At 47.5% G+C, this 19,041-nt stretch overlaps 1 protein-coding gene across 2 annotated transcripts in view; it reads left to right on the top strand.

Annotated features, from left to right (window-relative positions):
* Positions 1-516: 516 nt before the first annotated feature.
* Positions 517-19,041, top strand: part of Lrrc49 (leucine rich repeat containing 49) — a 48,789-nt gene continuing 30,264 nt past the window's right edge. Inside the window, exons 1-8 of one of the 2 annotated variants that reach the window (XM_013011990.1) lie at positions 517-564; positions 1,105-1,161; positions 3,423-3,510; positions 7,593-7,790; positions 8,028-8,130; positions 12,581-12,784; positions 14,876-14,942; positions 16,197-16,340. In XM_013011990.1, the coding sequence (XP_012867444.1) occupies positions 517-564; positions 1,105-1,161; positions 3,423-3,510; positions 7,593-7,790; positions 8,028-8,130; positions 12,581-12,784; positions 14,876-14,942; positions 16,197-16,340 (909 nt within the window). The remainder of the gene's footprint in view (positions 565-1,104; positions 1,162-3,422; positions 3,511-7,592; positions 7,791-8,027; positions 8,131-12,580; positions 12,785-14,875; positions 14,943-16,196; positions 16,341-19,041) is intronic. The other variant, XM_013011989.1, reaches the window with a different exon arrangement.

Genomic DNA, 19,041 nt, shown 5'->3' on the forward strand with positions numbered 1-19,041 from the left:
TGCTCACGGTGCCTGCCCGGCGGCGCTGCGACCCTGCCATCGCCGCCGTCCCCGCCGCCGCCGCCGTCTCCGGCCACCGGAAGCTCTCCAGGGAGGGGCCGAACGCCAGGACCCGCACCGGATCCAACGTCGCACGGGCCGCGTAGGGGGGTGGGGGCGCGGAAAGAGCGGTGGACCGGAAGTGGCGGTTGTCATAGCGACCGCCGTGCCCGGCCTTTTCCCGCTTGGTTTGCTCCGTTTTCCCGAAGTCGGGGCGGTAGACCGAGGCATAGCGGTCCCACCGGTTCCCTCGCCTCCCCCTTCACACGTATGACCCAAAGACGTCATGGCCGGGTCGACCATTCGAACTGGGGACCGGGGTGGGGGGGGTGCGGGGAAAGAGGAGGACCAACCGGAAATGGTGGTTTCCATGGTAACCAGTGAGCCGGTTGCCCAGGAGACGGCCCCTCCGGTGCGTCTGCGTCTCCGTGGCGGCGTCGCCTCCTCCGAGGGTCGAGCATCCCTTGCTGGCCCGCCATGATTCCCGGGAGGTACCGCTCCGCCTCGGGCCGGGCCGCGAACAACGTAGGTGGGGCTCGGCCGGCGCCGGCGCCCGCGCCCTGGTTCGGCTCTTTCCGAGCCACTGTCTGCGGGAGGCCGGGGGTCCGGGCTCGTTGGGGCGGGGGTGGGACCGTGACCGGCCCCGGTGTCCAGGGGTGGGGGGCCGCCCCGACATCGCGGGAGGAGGTCGTGTCGCAGCCCAGGGTCATGTAAATTCCTCCAGTCCCGTCTCTTAAATTTAATTGGGAAAGGAATCTATTATTAGGGGTTCGCGCCTCCTTCAACCGATTTACATTCACTTAGACCTGAGATGGTAAGGGCCCAAAGGCCGAAGCACTAGGAGGATTCTATTGATCCCGGACATGTTGGGGATTTGATTCTTAGATGTGATTTTATTGATGTCAGCCAATCTGCAATCCATGATAATTTAACCAGAAACAAAAATAGGACATTCTGTTGCGTTCTGATTTTCTAACTCTTATCTTCTTTGTCGGGGGAGGAGGTGATGGTTGTATCTAAGAACGCATTTTGCAATTTGATTTTTTTTTTTGTTTTATGTTTCAGGTGAACTGTGGGCTTCATCTGGTTATTCAGACATCTTCCCTTCCTGAAAAGAACAAAGTAAGATTTCAACAAACTGGTCTTTAAAGTGAAGATAAATTGTTATTCACGAATAGTAGCACGATTTAAAGAGTAGTCTAACCTAGAAACTTAAACTGGTTCTTACTTTTCTGCCAGCATAAAGCCTGCATTAGCCCTCTTTTGAAATCTTGATGTCATTTCATTCATTGTAAGAGGTAATTTTTTTTCAATATTTAAGCATTTCTGAAGGAAAGGTCTTTCTTTAAATTGATGGCATGGCATAGTTTAATTGGAAGTATTCTCTTTGTTAGAAGTGGGTATGTAGATCTCACTCCTGGTGTCATCTTAGAAGGAGTGAAAGGTGGTAGTTTGGGAGGGCCAAACTACAGATTTTATTTACAATCAGGGTAGACAAAGGACTGTTAAATTTAAGGTTGTGTAGAATGTTTTTAATAATTGGAATATGAGATCCATCTCAGAAAGCTGAAAATCTGAAGATTGTGGTTTTGAAGCCACCCCAGGCAGGAAAGTCTATGAAACTCTTTTCTCTACTGAACTACCCTCCTGCAAAAAAAAAAAAAACACCCCCCCCCAAACAGGAAGTGGCACTGTGGCTCAAGTGGTAGAGTACTAACCTTGAGCAAAAGAAGCTTGGACAACTTTCAGGCCCTGAGTTCAAGCTCCAAGACTGGCACACATACAAAAAAGTTGTTCAGTAGATGTTATTGAAGAAACTGAAGTAAAGCTCCAAGTTTACCGATAGCATGGGAGAGTGTGACGGATGGACATGAGGATGGATAGATGGACATGAGGGAGATGGAAGGATGTTCTATTACTTCAGCAGGTAGCAGCTGATTACACTATGTGAGTGGGTGACTTGGAAAACTGGCCCTCTGGCCATCTCAGGTGCAGCCCTAGTCATTGGAAATGTTCTTACTCTAATAGGGCAGTGAGCTCCATCTACAGTTTTCCTAGTTGGTTTTGCTGGAAGAATCCTGTTCCACTGTTAGGATGTTCCTGGAGCTCTGGTGTCTGGTCAGATCCTTTCCAAACTAGTCACTTCAGCCACACCTGGACAAACGTTAGCTTCGTGTAGGTCCGAGGCAGAGTGCAGAAGCTGCCGTAGCGACTCTGGGAGAGTAGCGGGTGGCACTGCCAGCCTGTAAGGATCTCTGTCAGCTGTGAGCATTTGCTGTCAGAGGAGGATATGCTTTGTTTTTCTCAGTACTTCCAGAAAATTATTTGAAATTATTTTTCACTAAATGTGCTTTAAAAGGAATCATAGTGAATACAACAGTGATTTTTCCCCCAGCATCCTTAGTTTTTTTTTGGGGGGGGGTCAAGTCGTGGAGCCTGAACTCTGGGCCTGGGCGCTGTCCCTCAGCTCTTCAGCTCAAGGCTTGGCGCTCTACCACTTGAGCCACAGCTCCACTTCCGGCTTTTTTCTTTTTGCTTATGTGGTGCTGAGGAATCGAACCCAGGGCCTCATGCATGCAAGGCAAGCGCTCTACCACTGAGCCACCTTCCCAGCCTGCATCCTTAGTTTTTATTGTGTGCTTCATCTTTTTAATTGAGCGGATACTCTCCCCTTCCTCCCTTCCCCCCCTACTGTGGACTATGGCCTGCTGAGACAGAGGTCCTCAGCATGGAGCATGCTTCCTTCCCATCTCAGGATCCCCTGAGGTCATGAAGGGTAAGATACACATCAAGTGTCCCCTTGAGACTGTTTTGAGGTGTTCCCCTCAGGAGGTACTGCCAGACATGGTATGGCCTCTGCCTCTGTCCACTTGCCCATCTTTTTGTCTCTCTCCAGAAAGTACCCTACATTCATAAACTGATTTCCGATCCTCCTTGCCCATATCCCAACCCTGGAATGCCACAAAGTTGCCTGTGTCCCTGTGGATCTTTCTGCTGGGGCATGTCCCAAGGGTGGGCCACTCAGTAGTTGGCCCTTGTGTGGCATCTTTTACTTGGTGTCAATTATTGTGATTTTTTATTTGTGCCAGTCCTGGAGCTTGAATTAGGGCCTTGATGCTAGCCCTGAGCTTTCTTTGCTCAGGGCTAGTGTTCTACCACTAGAGCCACAGCTCCACTTCTGCTCTTTGAGTGTTTAATTGGAGATAAGAGTCTCATGGACTTTGCTGCACAGGCTGGCTTTGAACTGTGATCCTCAGATCTCAGACTCCCGAGTAGCTAGGATGACAGGAGCCACCAGTGTCCAGCTGTGTGTGGCTTTTTAATTACTTTCATTACTTACTTGTTGATTTAAAAACCTGTGGTTTTTAAATAATGTTTTTCAGGTTGATTTCAAGATTAACAGAGAAACACCACCATTTCCGGGTAGGCTCTTACAACATGACCTGGAAAGAAACTACTCAAGCAGGCAAGGTATTGTCAGTGCCCAGGGCAGTGGGTTCATCCCCTCATTTCCAAAGGGGTGCGTTTTTAATAATGTTTTGCTATTATAGCTCGATAGACTGAATGTCAGAATGGAACGGTTTATTGCTGACCACATTGGCTAGGCAGTTGTTTAACTCAGGGACTGTGCCTCCACAGCCCCCACAGCGTGCTTTCTCCCTCACACGTTTGCTGTGTCTTTGGGAGAAGACTGAGCAGCAGAGGCCCCTCCATGATTGATTGCATCGCTACATGGACACAAGGCCATTTTATTGTCCCACAACCTGTTTTTCAGTGTTTCTAGGCCTTCCTTATCTGGCCTGTGTTTTCCCTTTCCTGTGTCCTCTGCTCTTGTCTAGTCCAGTGGCTGATCTCTACCATGGTGTAGCTTTAGTTCCACAGTACAGGAGGTGTCTGTGATTGATCCCATGTGTGTTCGCAGAGTGGATGCCTCAGGCCCTTGCTTATGCCACACTGTACATGTAAGCCTCAAGAGTTTTTATGTTTGCATGGTGAATCTCTCATTGTGCCAGCCCTGGGGCTTGAACTCAGGGCCTGGCCACTGTTCCTGAGCTTTTTGTTCATAGCTAGTACTCTAGCATTTGAGTCACCCCTTTACTTCTGGCTTTGTACTGGTTAATTGGAGAAGAGTCTCTTAGACTTTTGCGCCCAGGCTGGTTTTCAAACCTTGGTCTGCAGTCTCAGCATCCTAAGTAGCTAGGATTACAGGCTTTTGAACCACAGGGCCCTTGGCATTCTTTGCATTTGTTAACAAACTTAAAGTTTAACTGCTCTTCCCAAGCTTTTCTTGAGCTTCAAGTAGTTGGGATACAGTGGTGTGGTTGGCTGGCCAGGTCGATCTGATTAAGGCAGAGAGTATTACTAGATATTTGCTAATAGGGGACTATTATGGATTGTTACTGTTTTTTGGCCGTGAGGCTGGAACTCTGGGCCTAGGCGCTGTTCTTCAGCACTTCAGTCAAGGCTAGTGCTCTACCTCTTGAGCCACAGCACCACTTCCTGGTTTTTCTGCTAATGTGGTGCCGAGGAATTGAACCCAGAGCCTCATGCTCTACCACTGAGCCAACTTCCTAGCCCCCTGGGGGACTATTATGGAGGGGTTGATTTTGTGAATCTGAAAGATAAAGTCTTCTAAATAATAATCCACATAGTAGAAATTTGAAATAAATTAGGGAAAAATGAGCCTAAGTGGCTTTTCTTAGAAGATTTGGAGTCCTTGCCTGTGGCAGAATGTTGATTTGGCATCAAATCAGCAGTTGTAAATGCACTGCGTCATGTCCCCTGGGCCTCCTCCAGAGGTCTAGGCCAAGTCCTGCAAGCCAGGTCACACAGCCTGTAACTCTTGAATGACCCTTCTATGAAACCACCATTGCCTGGGGGCCTATTATAAATGGTTCTTTATCAGGAAAAGCTTGGGACTTTTCTAATCAACTGTGCTCTAATACTTAACCCATTATTCTTAATTTCAGCTTATTTCTTATTTTCAAAACTAATCAAACATATAATCTGTCAGCACAAATTAACAAATGATATGCTAAGTCAAAAATAAAGAAACTCGATCTTTGTATAAGCTGAGTTAGTGTAAACTTTGGTATGTGATTTCTTTTGGGCATTTTGAAACATTGTTGAGTGTTGGACTCTGCATCTTTGAGTTTTCTCAAGAGCCAAATGTTCCAGGGACTCCACTATGTGATGAAATCTCATTTAATCTGCCTCATTGGCCTAGTACCTAATTCGGAACTGGGCAACATGTGGAGGTGAGGGGCTGTTCACGACTCCTCAAGTCTTTGTGAGTCACTGGGAAACCTCGAGTCAGCTGAGAAAGTATAGTCAGGTGCTCCACGAACCTGCAGATGCCCCTCTGCCCATCCGCTCCTCTGCCCATCCACCCCTCTGCAATATACCCCTGTCCATCCCCTCCCACCTGTTCATCTGCCCTTCTTCCCATCTATTATTCTGTCCATCCACCCCCATACCTGTCCATCTACCCTCTGTCCATCCTCTCCTACTGTTCAATCCACCCTTCTGGCCATCTATCCACTCATGCCTCCATCTACCACGTCCCTCACACATAGTACAGTGGGCATTCCTGACAATTGTAGACTACCGTGACACCTATGGCTGATTTCATTCAGCATTTTATACTAAAAAATAAGAATTTCTGGTTATCTTAATAGAAAAAACACACAAAAACAGAATTTTCAGTTAAGCTTTTAGTAAATTGAAAAGGTAATTTATCTTCTGATTGCCTGTTGATTGAACTAAAATCCTACCAAGACTAAGGAATGCAAAGTGAGTTTGTCTCTTAAGAGCTTAGGGATTTAGAAAGAAGAGGGCACAGTATGTGAGAAATGGGCAGCCACAGAGGACACACTCCATTTAATGGGCATTTTAAGCATCCATCCATTTACAGGTGTGGTACATGAACACCCACATATAGACCCAGATGACATATGCAAGTGGACACTCTCATTGAGATTCCCCTGTTCCCAGGCAGGTAGAGGACCTGACTTGAGGAGCTCAGGCCTTTCTCCCCAGTTGTTTACTGTAGGGTACACCACACTGATGGATGAGAGACATCAAACTCTACAATGATGACTCATATACGCTAGTCTGAATTGTTGGAGGACAAGTTCCTTTATTCACTGAGCATAAATGAAATTTATTGATTTTGCTTCTCTATTCCAAGTCTTACAAAGTGTAAAACTACCTGCTAAATTAAGGATTAACAAAAGAAATACACCTAATTAACAAGACAAAATGGAGATTATTGTCCTTTGCTTTGTTGTCTTTCTCTTATGGCTATCTTCAATCAATTGGTCTTTAAATTACAATTAATCATTAGACTTGTTTGTCTTTGTCAAAGCTGGCGTTCTACTGTTTGAGCTACTCCTCTAGTTTGATCATCAGGTGATAAATGGGAGATGAATCTTTTGGACTTTCTGCTTGTGCTAGCTTCAAATTGCAGTCCTCAGATCTCAATCTCCTGATAGCTAAGATTACAGGCGTAAGCCACAACATCCAGTTTAGATTGCTTTTTGTTTGTTTTTAACCATCTGACTTTTTATTCCAAATCCATTTACTAAATCATGGTTGGTTGAGGATCCTGAAAGCAGATGGTCATGGAACGATTAGTTTATGGGTGAATATGATGTCACATCATTACTCTGTAACATTGTATTACTTTAAAAAGTGGGATATGAATACATTATTTTGTTCAAGAAGTTACTTGTAGCCAGGTGTGGCAGTGCATGCCTGTATTTCCAGCTACTTGGGAGGCAGAGGCAGGGGGATCATATATTTGGCGGGCAAAGGGTAGTGAGATACTGTCTCAAGATACAGAACACAAAAAAAAAAGGTCTGAGGGTATAGTTCAATTGGCGGAATGCCTGCTTAGCATGTGCAAGGCCCTGGGTTCAATCTCCAGTACTGAAAAGTGAGCAGCAGCAAGGTATGAAATTCCTGAAGGCCCACAAACCCATTGCCCTGGAGCTTTTTAATGGGGTCTGTGTGTGGCTCGACTTGAACTATTAGCACACATTTGCAGGGCCTCCAAAGAGCCTGCACTCCTCTGCCCCATAGGGCTTGGTTTGAGTAGCTCAGCTCTGTGGGAGCCTTAGGCTCTGTTTCCGGCCTAGGCCTCTGTCAACCAGGTCCATAGCTGCTGTTCTGCAGATGCACTTCCCTCCCTGCAGGGAAATTCAGCGTCCTCTCAATTCTCTCTCCTTTGACTCACCACTCAAATATTACCTCCTTTTCTAGACCCCCCCCATCATTCTATGCCCCCCCATCCCATCCTTAGGCATTTTCATGAAGTAATAAATAGTCAGACACATTGTGCAGACAGGTTATTCTGAATTCTGGGCACGCTTGTGTGGGGACAGCGTGTGACAGAAGCCCCCGGCAGCTTTCCTGCATGTACTGTGGCATCTTGCGAGATGGTGGACGGGCAGGGGCCACAGGGCAGCTGGGGGGCCTCACATCACCCTCCATGTCCTGTAGCAGTGTCATGCTGTGTAGCTTGCTGTGATAAACTCTTTGGTGTTTTGAAGGAGACGGAAGAGTCGTAAGTCCTTCGCCTCGTAATAAATCATCCTGCCTCTCGCCCACAACAAACCTGACAGAGATGTGTGGTTTGGACATGAAAAGCGGTGCCAGCTCCTTGTCTGCCTTTGGAGATTCTTCCTTTCAGACACCTTCAAAGTACCGAGTCCGGCAGGGCTGCCATAGTGCAGGCCCCGATGTATCTGGTAATGAGGCCTCCGGCGTGAGAGGGCTGGACTGGAGCCCACAGCAAGGGAGGAGCGGCACACACACACCACACGTAGCTTAGGCCTGAGGAGGAACCTGGTAGCTCCAAATGCGGAAAGCTCTGGGAACTTTCTAGAAAAGATAGTTGTAGATGCCAAACCTTTCCAGACAGGTGACTTGAGTTCCAAAGTCTGAGATTTGTCTTAACCGCCTCATTTGTGTATCATTTTCAATAGGTGATCATATTAATTTGGTGAGCTCATCAATGCCATCCTTTCCTATTCTCCAGCGTTCTACCGAAGAGAAAATTCTTTACTCAGACAGGCTGACCCTGGAAAGGTGAGGATCCTTTCTTTTCTTTCTTTTTCTAGGTGAATGCCCAGATATTGTACAAGACCCACCCTCCCCTCTCCCTTGCACTATGCCTCTACCCTCATTTTTAATCATTTTCAGCGTGAATTTTTAAAACTCTCTATGGTACAGGACTTCACTGTATTCAAAAGAATACCATAGCAATCCTTCTTTTTTTTCTCCCTTTGGGTCAGTCATGGAGCTTGAACTCAGGGCTTGGGCACTGTCCTGGAGCTCTTTTGCTCAAGACTAATACTCTACCACTTTGAGCCACATCACCACGTCCAGTTTTTGGTGGTTAATTGGAGATCAGTGTCTTACAGACTTTCCTGCTTGGGCTTGCTCAAACTGAGATCCTCAGATCTCAGCTTCCTGAGTAGCTAGGAGTATGGGCCTGAGGCACTGATGCCCAGCTCGTACCATAGCAATTCTACCATACAATGGAGTTATTCAACTTAGCATTACTGGAAAAAAAAAGTATCTGAAATGCTCATCTTAAAAAGATGAAAGCTTTAATTTGGTTCCTAGCTTTCAGTCCTTGGAAAGGACCACTTGGCTGCACTGCTGATTATTGCTGTGGAACAGCACAGAGGTTGAGTGCTGCATGTGGATCAGCACCGGGGCTGAGTGCTGCCTGTGGATCAGCACCGGGGCTGAGTGCTGCGTGTGGATCAGCACCGGGGCTGAGTGCTGCATGTGGGGCAGGTTGCACACTGCAGAGAGCACAGGAAGGGCCAGGGTGCCAGCATCCAGTTCACACTGATGACCTAAGACCACCTTGAGATACCACCTCTGCCCAGCAGTGCACAGGCTGGGGTGGAGCCACTAATGTCTACTTCCTGATAGCCAAACCTTGTGCTGACACGGATGAGAATGGACTTTCAAATAGGAAAGCACGTTGCAGCGTAGTCCTCCCTCAGCTCCAGACCCATCCAGTGTGGATCCTGTCCCCTCCCTGGCTTTCATGTCCTCCTGCCACAGCCCTTCCAAGCTGCCCCTGTGAGGGTTCTTACACCCTCCCCTTCTCCCCCTCCCCCTCAATGCTGCCCACCCAGCTGCAGGCTCACCCCCTCCTCCAGAAGAGCTGCCTGCCCAGGCGGCCTTCATCCTTCCTGCCCTGTCCTTCACCCCATCCCATCCTGGCATGTCAAGCATGGGCTAATGCTTGCTGGCCATCTCCTGCTGAAACACAGGCTCCAGGCCCAGGGGCCTAGGGTCAGTTCTGCAGCCCTGGCACAGGGTAGGTGCTTGGTGATGATTGAGTATGTTGAGGACTCAACCCCTAGCTTGTATCTAGGAAGGTGTCCATTGTAGAGGGGCAGTGGAAGGCAGTGTGGGCAGCACATGAACGTTCCTGCTCTGTGTGCCTTGGCATAGTGCTGTTCCCTGACCCTATGGGCAGTGGGAAGTTCTCATGCTGATCTCATGGACCATGAGCAGCTCTGGTGTGATGTCTAGACCCTGTGGGCAGTGGGTTGCTCTGGTGTTGTCCTGACCCATTGGTCAGTGGATGCTCTGGTGTATAATGTCTTGGCCCTGTGGGCCCTGTGGTGTAGCGTGGCTGTTTTGTGGACAGTGTCACTGAAAGCAGAGTCTCAACTCCTTCATACACGAGTGGGTTTGAGATTGCTGTAGTATTTTGTATTTATAGCTTTCACAATTTCATTTTTCCTCTTTAGATCTTAAAGTCCATCCAGGGGCAGTACCCTGGTGTCTATTACCGGGTGTTGATGGCACCCAGCACTTGGGTGACAGAGACATGAACCAGACACTGGTCTCTGTCGTGCATTTGGGTCCTTGGCCACATGGCCTCAGGTGGAGACTGGGCTTTGATCAGGGGCAGGGAACGCTGCGTAGGGACATCAGGACATGGAGGTGGCCTGGGCGTGCAGGCTGGCTGTGGTGTAGCGTGGCCCTAGGGCAGGCAGGTAGAATGGGGGCCAGCAGCACGGAAGTATGTTAGAGTGTAGACAGGACACTGAGGGGCAGGGCGGAGGCTGGCGGTGAGAAGACCCAGATCACGGGCAGAAGGAAGTTGCAGCACCACCCAGTCTGCCTGGCCTGGGATGGAGTGGGAGCTGTGGGGGCCCAAGGCTGTGCCTGCACAGTGAGCTCCCTGCCCTGCCCCGCCATGCCTGTGCCCACGCTCAGCCCAGTGGCTTTGAGGAGTGGCAGAGATTTGTGAGCCAAAGGGCAGATCAGTAACTATCACGGTAGATAGTTACTGATAATAAATAGTTGGATGAAGTGGAAGTTAAGGTGTCTGTAAGTTTAATTATGGGAAATGGGGAGACTGAAGTAGGAAAAATGAAGTTTTTGCTGAGCTAGTATACACGGTAGCAATTTAGCTTGCAATCATACTTTCAATTAATTTATAATTTACATACCAGAAGCACCAAGGGTGAGAAAGGTTAAATTGCTACCTAGAATGGTGTTTTTTAAAAATTTGTTGCTGTTGTTTTGTGTTGTTTTTGTTGGTTGTGGGGCTTGAACTCAGGGACTGGGTGTTGTCCTTGAACAGTTTTTGCTCAAGGCTAGTGCTCTACCACGTTGAACCACAGTGACACTTCCAGTTTTCTGGTGGTTAATTGGAGATAAGGGTCTCATAGACTTTGCCTGGCTCAGCTGGCTTTGAATTGTGATCCTTAGATCTTGGCCTTCTGAGTAAAAAGGATTACAGGTGTGAGCCACCCACACCCAGCTCAGAATTTTTTTTTACACTTAAAAAAAAAAAAACAGTTTCTCTCAGGTCTGTTTTTAAACATCAGATCTTTGTCAGCCACTAACACACACACAGCTCTTCTGCTACTCACTGTGGTGATGAGAAGGAATTCTGTCACTTCCACACCTGTTCATTTCTGCACCTGTCCCCATGCACCTGTTCATCACTCACACACTTGTCCTCACACACCTGTCCTCACGCACCTGTCCTCACTTCCATAGCGACTCCTCATTTCTGCGCTTGTCCTCATTACTACTCTAACACGCTGTCCTCACTTTCACACCTGCTCTTGCACACCTGTCCTCACTTTCGCTCCTGTTCTCATGCACCTGTCCTCACTTCCATACTTGTTCATCACTTCTGCACCTGTCCTCAATTTTGCACCTGTCCTCATGCACCTGTTCTTCACTTCCGCACCTGAACTCATGAACCTATCCTGACTTCCTCACCTGTCCTCACACACCTGGCCTCACTTCCACACCTGAACTCACTTATGCACCTGTCCTCATGCTGGGTACACTGTCACTTGCTTTCTTTTAAGCTTACCATGGTCAATTATTACCAACATCAAACATTTCTATTAAAGCTCCCATTAGAATTGCGTGCAGGAAGATAGAGCCACACTCCCCGTTCCCTGCTGTCTGTTCATGTACTCCACAGGGCTGTGCACTTCCTTGCTGGTCAGAGGATATGTTACAGCCTTTGAACATGAGACACTTACCGTCTTACTTGCTGCTGAATATGTACAAGATAAGATTTCATGTTGAACATGTATCCTTACCATTTTAGCCTCTGAGGAAATGTGTAATAGTGACAACTACTGAGGGATACCATTAAGTCGTTTTCATGAAAATGAACTGTCCAAGTCAGGCATTGATGGTTCATGCCTGTAAGCCTGGTACTCAGGAGGCAGAGATGTGAGGAATGAGGCTGGGAGCCAGCCTTGCTGAGAAGTCCATGAGACTCTCATCTCCAAAATAGCAAGCCAGGTGCTGGTGGCTCACTCCTATACTCCTAGCTACTCAGGAGGCTGACATCTGAGGATCATGGGTCAAAGCCAGTACAGGCAGGAAAAATCCCTGAGACTTATCTCCAATTAACCACCAGAAAACTGCAAGTGCACTATGGCTCAAAGTGGTAGAGCACTAGCCTTGAGCAAAAAGAACTCAGAGACAATGACCAGGCCTGAGTTTAAGTCCCCATAGCCAACCAAAGGAAAAAAAAGAAACCCAAAATAACAAAATCAGTGCTAGAGGCATGGCTCAAGTGGAGTATCACCAGCAGAGCAAGCAAAGCCAAGTAAGGCTTTGTAAGTTCAGAGCCTGGTAAGAACTGTCCATAGCTCAATTTCTTGCCCTAGTGAACATTTCACAGGTCTCTCATGTGTGTCTGCTCCAATGATTTCACTGCCTGGCTAGTCTTTCCTCTCTGCCATCTTGGCCTCTACCTCAGATATTTCACATTTCCGGTGCCAGGTCAACTTGGTGTGAATAACTGATGTTGGAGACTGGTTAATACAGTGAAAGCTTGGGCTTAATGATTACCCTTGGTAATCTTGGCCTCTTTGTGAATGACTTACAATCAAATACAGGTCTCATGGCCCCTGGGGCCTGGAAGTGTCTGTCACCAGCTTGCAGGCACTGGGCACAGGTATGGCATTTGGAAGAGAAGGCAGCCTGCTGGATCAGTCCTGCTGACATTCACGTTGTTTTCCAGGCAGAAGCTGACTGTGTGTCCTATCATCGATGGGGAAGAGCACCTTCGCTTGCTCAACTTCCAGCACAATTTTATAACTCAGATCCAGAATATTTCTAATCTGCATAGGCTGATATTCCTGGACCTATATGACAACCAGATTGAGGAGATCAGTGGGCTCTCCACTCTTCGGTCTCTCCGCGTCCTCCTCTTGGGGAAGAACAGGTACAGCGGCAGCCCTTTCACACTGTAGAATGACACGGGAAACCTCCACCTCTGTGTGTGCTTCCACAAGGAGACCTCTTCTTTCTTTCTCTTTTTCTTTTTCTTCATTTTCTTTTTCTTTTTGCTATTCCTGGGGCTTGAACTTAGGGCCTGGGCACTGTCCCTGAGCTTCTTTTGCTCAAGGCTAGTGCTCTACCACTTGAGCCACAGTCTCTTCAACCTTTTTTTTTTTTTTGGTTGGTCATGGGGCTTGAACTATGTGCCTTAATGCTGTCCCTAAGCTCAAGGCTAGCACTCTACCACTTGAGCCACTGCACCACTTCCAGTTTTCTGAGTGGCTCACAGACTTTCCTGCCTGGGCTGGCTTTGAACCACAATCCTCAGATCTCAGCCTCCTGAGTAGCTAGGATTACAGTTGAAAGGCAAAGAAGCACAAATATTCAATATTCAATAGAGGAGAGAGAGGCAGAAACCCCTAACTGGTCCTGCGGCTTGAACTCAGGTCCTGGGCACTGAGCTTTTATGCTCAAGGCAAGGGCTCAACTATTTGAGCTGCAGCTCCATTTCCCTTTTCTTTTCTTAAAATATATAATTTTATTGTTCTTATTAAAGAATTGTACAGAGGAGTTACCATTTCATAAGTCAGTTGATAAGTACATTTCTTTTTGGACAGTGTCATTCCTTTCATTTTCCCTCAGTTTTCCCTCCAAGCTGATCTCCACTCGTGTGGAGTCATATGATGGTTCCCATTGTAGATACCACAGGTTTCCTGTTAGCATTTGCTCCATTGTGCCACATGGCCGCAGCTTAGGACTCTGGGTGTGCAGTAGGAGGGACTTCCTGGAGCAGGCTGAGGCCTGTTGCCCTCCACAGTGGCCCCAGGGAGCCCAAGGGATGCTCCATGTCTCTTCCCACTCCACACAATGTCAGAACATCTCCTGGGACTTCCTGAGCTCGATGGTGATTAGTGGTTCTCAAGTTCAATTCTAGTTCTCACCTTTCTCAGTCAGCAGGAGCTGTATCAACTCTCATCCGTCCAGGATTCTGTTCCTCCCTGGAGCTCTCCTCTTTCCTTCCTGCTCCTTCCCAGTGCACGCTGAGCTATACCAGGGTTCTCCTCAGCATTCTGTTCTTCTGGAACAGCTTCTTGTGCCCCGATGTGGGGTTCCGATGCGCCTCACAATTGGCGCCTTCCATCCTGTGTGTTGTGTCAGGGCTGAGGATAAGCAACTGGCTGAGTCCCTGCTTTCTGTGACCTGGGCTTTTCTGGAGGGAGAAGAGCAGGAGCAAAGGAGGCTGAGGCCCCTATGGCTTCACATCTCCTCTAGTTCCTTCCTCTCACTGTGGTGCAGTAGAGGAGCACAGGATATAGCGCTTCCTCCTTGGCCAGGATGTCCAAGAGGACTCGAGCCAGGGAGAAGCCCCAGGCCAGATGTGAGCTTGTCCCTGGGGCTGGGAATGGAGGGCAGTGGTGGCTTAGGACCCTGAGGGTAGAGTCAGGGGCTGTTTCTATTCTTAGGAGAAATGCCTTGACCTTGTACTTCTCCTTCTGAAAAGTAGAATTGCCAGCAGGGTGTCAGTGTTCACACCTGTAATCCTAGCTACTCAGGAGGCTGAGATTGGAGTTCAAAGTCAGCCTAAGGAAGAAATTCTGTGAGCCATTTATCTCCAGTGAACCACCAACAAGCCCAAAGTCCAGCTGTGGCTCAAGTGGTAGAGTGTTAGCTTTGAGTGAAAAAACTCAGGGACAGTACCCAGGCCCTGAGTTCAAGCCCAGGATTGGCACCAAAAAAGGAAAGAAAGGAGAAGGAAGGAAGGAAGGAAAAGAAAATGAAAAAAAAAGAAGAAATAGAATTATTCTCCTCCTAATGTGGGCTATTGAAGCTCTCCTTCTCCTTGTGGCACTAGTGGCACCTTCAATGTAAGATTACCTCAAGGGGAGTGCGTTACTCTTTAATACATGTCCTGACATAGCTCTGTTATGTACAGAGAGAAGAAGAGAGGAACTCAGTGAAGAGCAGCTTAGAGTTGATGACGGATGGGGTGCATCGTGTTTTCACTCACCTTTGTTGTTCTTATGCTTCCTTTCAGAATCAAAAGAATCTCAAATCTGGAGAATCTGAAACTCTTAGATGTCTTGGACCTTCATGGAAATCAGGTATTAGAAAGCTTGCTTGCTCCCTCCCTCCCTTTCTTTCCTTCCTTTCCTCCCTTCCTTTCCTTCAGGTCTCTCTCTCTTTCTGTCTCTCCTTCTTGTAAAAGCAATGTTTATTAAGAGAGTAGAAATACAAAGAGTTTTCTCAGGGAGGAGAAATATTCAGACTTCTTTCTCTCCCTTTTGAAAAAAATACTTAAGAGAATTGGTATGATTTTTGTGGTACTAGATTTGAACTCAGGGCCTCATGCCTGCTCGGTAGGTGCTCTACAGTTTGAGCCACACCTCAAGTCTTTTGCCTTAGACGGTTTTTAGATGTTACTTTTTCTTTCCTGGCCAGTCTATCGTGTCTCCTATGTAGTTGGGACAACAGACATGTACCATCATGCCTAGCTTATTAGATGAGACTAGATTTTGGTAACTTTGTGTTCAGTTTGTCCTGAGGCCATAATCTTCCCATTCTTAGCCTCCCTAGCAGCCAGGATTATAGGCATGAGCTAATGTGCTTAGCCTTATGTTTTAAGAATCATATTTACATTGAACTTTTAAAGAATTATTTTACTGATTCATTGACATTTGTAAGGTATTAAACTTGCTTATATAAGATCCAGTAAAAACTTTGGAATATTCATGACAATTTTATTTTCATTTCGTTTTTTAAAAACCTATTTTTACATTCACGTTATTCAGCCCTGACTTGAGAACTTAGGAGTTTCTCCCTCCATCCTTTGCTTCCTCATCAGAGGGGCCTGCTGCTGTCCATCCCATGCTCGTGTTCCGAGGCACATTATACATTATATGCAGGCATGGGAATGTCACGGTGAAACCCCTTTCCTGTGCATCACTTAATTCATCAATAAAAGCACTAGGAGCTGATCTGCAAAAAAATGAATTTGCAATAAGTATGCTCATGTTTCCATTCTTGACCTTACAAGGAATCTAGAAGTTTCATTTGGCAGATAGAGTGTGGCCCTCAGGGCACCCAGCCACATTGGGCGCTTGGAGCTGCTGAGAAAAATACACTCATTGATTCTTTTACGAAATCTACTCCAAATATGAACCGTGGTTAATGACCCTTTGGTCATCTCCCTGGCTAGATGACCTCATATTTCTATAATCTAGGAAGTCAGAAATAGATTCTAAAGGTCTTTGTATACCAACTTGTCACTAATCTAATAACGGAATATTTTATTTTTAAGGTTTCAATTACATTCATGTATGCTAATCCCCCTCCTCTACTTTTTTTTTCTTAAACAGATTACCAAAATTGAAAATGTCAATCACCTGTGTGATTTAAGAGTTTTAAACCTTGCCCGGAACCATTTAAGTCATGTTGATAATCTTAATGGTCTGGATTCCCTAACTGAACTAAACCTTCGGCACAACCAAATCACTTATGTGGTGAGTGAGTACACTGCGGGTGGGGATGGGGGTGGGGTGCTTGTTCTGGCTTTGCTGCTAAGGGAATGGGTCCATGTTACCGTGTTGCTTCAGGCAAAGTCAGACCCAAGGTTGTTCAGGTTTTTCCTAAATTTAAGTTGAACGTACAGTTACTAAGCTTTGTAATATGTTGAATTGGGAAGTAGTAAGGTGTTTTCCATTTTAGAGAATAAATACGAATTTATAAATAGAAGTGTCCTCACCAGGTGAGTCAGCCAGGGTGAATGCCTGCTGACTCGTTTCCGTTTTTGCCATGGGGCAGGATTAGAGAGAAGGTTATTGAGGATGCAAGTTGGGGAACTAAAGGCCCTGCAAGGGGTGCTGGGGTTCTGAAGGGCCACGCCACCATCCTTTACCCTCCCATGAAGGAGTTGCCCAGGGACTTGGCTGGTTCTGCTCTCAGTCTTCACTCTGCTAATCGGTGTGATCCTGGTAAATAAATCATCCTAGAATAAATCCTAGAATGAAGGCATTGGGTGTCCTTCCCTTAGGGTCTGTTTTGGCTGTGGACGCTGCAAACAGACTTGAGATAGCAGAGAACTAGCAGCAGGTAAGCAGGAGGAAAAGAGGTAGATTGTGGGGGTGAAACTGCATTGTGACCTACTTGGTTAGATTATGGTTTTGTCATGGGTCGACAACTGGGCGGCAGGGCCCTGGCTGCACAGTGGATTTCTCACCACAAGCCTGCTCCCAGACGAGGAGATGGGGTGACTTGTCTAGACACCATCAGTCTCCCTTGGGATGAGTAGAAGGGAAGGTGACTGGCTCACAGGGGGAGGGGAAGGCAGTGGCTCACAGGTGGAGGGGAAGGAGGCAGCCAGCTTGCACATCAGAGCCACCATCCCTCATCCCTCTGGTTGTGTGGCGCTCTACCCGCCTGTGCCCTTTACAGATGTCATGCTTAGTGCAGCCAGGTTTCTGCAGCTGCAGCACTGAGCATGCTCACTGGGTTAGGGAGAGCGGCCGCGGGGTCGCAGGAATAGCTGCCGAGGGGACAGACCCCTGCTCTGACTCGGTGCATGTTCACCCCAGACCCTGGACTGGAGACTGATGTCCTGGCTGCAAGGGATGTCCATCCACACAGGCCATTGGCCTGCGCTAGCCCTCCCTGCCTGCCCTCCCTGCCTGTTCACCGCCACCCAGGGAACGGGCCCTACAGAGCCTGGGGCCTCTGCCTCTGTGACTGCCGCAGATTCACTGCACTTTGCAGCCTCTGCCATGTTTGTTACAATATTTTTTGTAAGTAATTACTTTTTACTATTGTGAGTGTGAGGAACCACAGTTGCTTTGGGCTCTTAGATCTTTTATCTCATAACCTGGCTATGAACTTAAATGGTCTTAATTTGCCTATAGATTGTCTTGGTTTTTCTCTGCAGATAGCTGTATTTGGTTTTTGTAAGTAATGACAAGGTCCCCTAACCGTGTCTTTTTGTCACCCCTCCCCCATTACCAATTCTAGTGTGTCAGCCCAATCTCCAGTGTAGGATGAGGTGACCCTGTAGAAGGTGGGCTGGTGCGTAGGGTCAGAGCTCAGGTGTCTAACGGGCCTCCAAGACTGGAGAAGGGAGGCCCTGATTATTCCTGATCCTAAATAGCTCCAGCTCGCTCACCAGAGGCCATGGCTGCTTTTACTCTTCTAGTTGGTTTCATAAAGTCCTTGGAGCCACTGTGTGTGGAAGTGTGGACTGTGACATTCCAGCAGTGTGAGCGGTCTTGGCGAACCTGGCTCTAGCATCTTGGCTTCCCTGCCCAGATAGGTGCCCATTTCCAGGCCTGTAGACTGGTGTTTCACTTATTGGTACTACAGTATTTTGAGTTTAGGCACGTGTCAAGATGTATCTGAACAGAATTTGTGCCGTGACTTGCTGTTCAAATGAAACGTTCTATATTAAAAAAAAGGAGCATGGAAATAGAATGGCAAAAACAAATTAATATAAAAGAAACGCTATTCATTAGCAGAATGGCTGCGCTAATAATAGCTTCACTCAGAATCCTTTTTTGGTGACCCTGGTATTTGAACTAGAGTCCTCACGCTGGCTCAGCAGGGCACACCTCCCGCTCCAATTTTCCTGGTTATCTTTAGAGACAGCATCTCACTTTCTCCCCAGCCTCCCAGGTAGGTAGGCTTCTGGCCACAATTAAATACCCTGGGAGGCAAACAGCCAGGTATGGCGGAGCTGTCTGTCCCACAGCTGTGAGGGAGATGGGTCCAGGCAGCCTTGCAAGTCAACCACACAAGTGGAGGCGGGAGGAGTGTGTGCAGAGGCCCTGAGGGCTCTCTGTCTCACAGTATCCAGTGGACAGCGTCTCCCAGGGGCAGTGAGGGCACCGCTGTTCCTGGGGCACAGAGGCTCACTGGGGACTCGGGTTCCTAACTCTCCTGTGAAGGTGCCTTCCGCCTTTCACCTTCAACTAGCAAGTAGTTGTTTGGGGATTAATCTAGTAAAACTGTATCAAGAGGAGTACCATTTTTCTCCCTTCTTTCAAACTTCTTCAGTGATTTGCCAGTAAATCTACTTAAGTTGTCAAGATTAAAGTCTTCTCTAGTCTTTTTTTTTGGTCAGTAATGGGGCTTGAACTCTGGGCCTGGGCGCTGTCCCTCAGTTCTTCAGCTCAAGGCGAGCGCTCTACCACTTGAGCTACAGCGCCACTTCCGGTTTTC

This window comes from Dipodomys ordii, unplaced genomic scaffold, assembly GCF_000151885.1.
Source record: "Dipodomys ordii isolate 6190 unplaced genomic scaffold, Dord_2.0 Scaffold15, whole genome shotgun sequence".
Lineage (NCBI taxonomy): Eukaryota > Metazoa > Chordata > Mammalia > Rodentia > Heteromyidae > Dipodomys > Dipodomys ordii.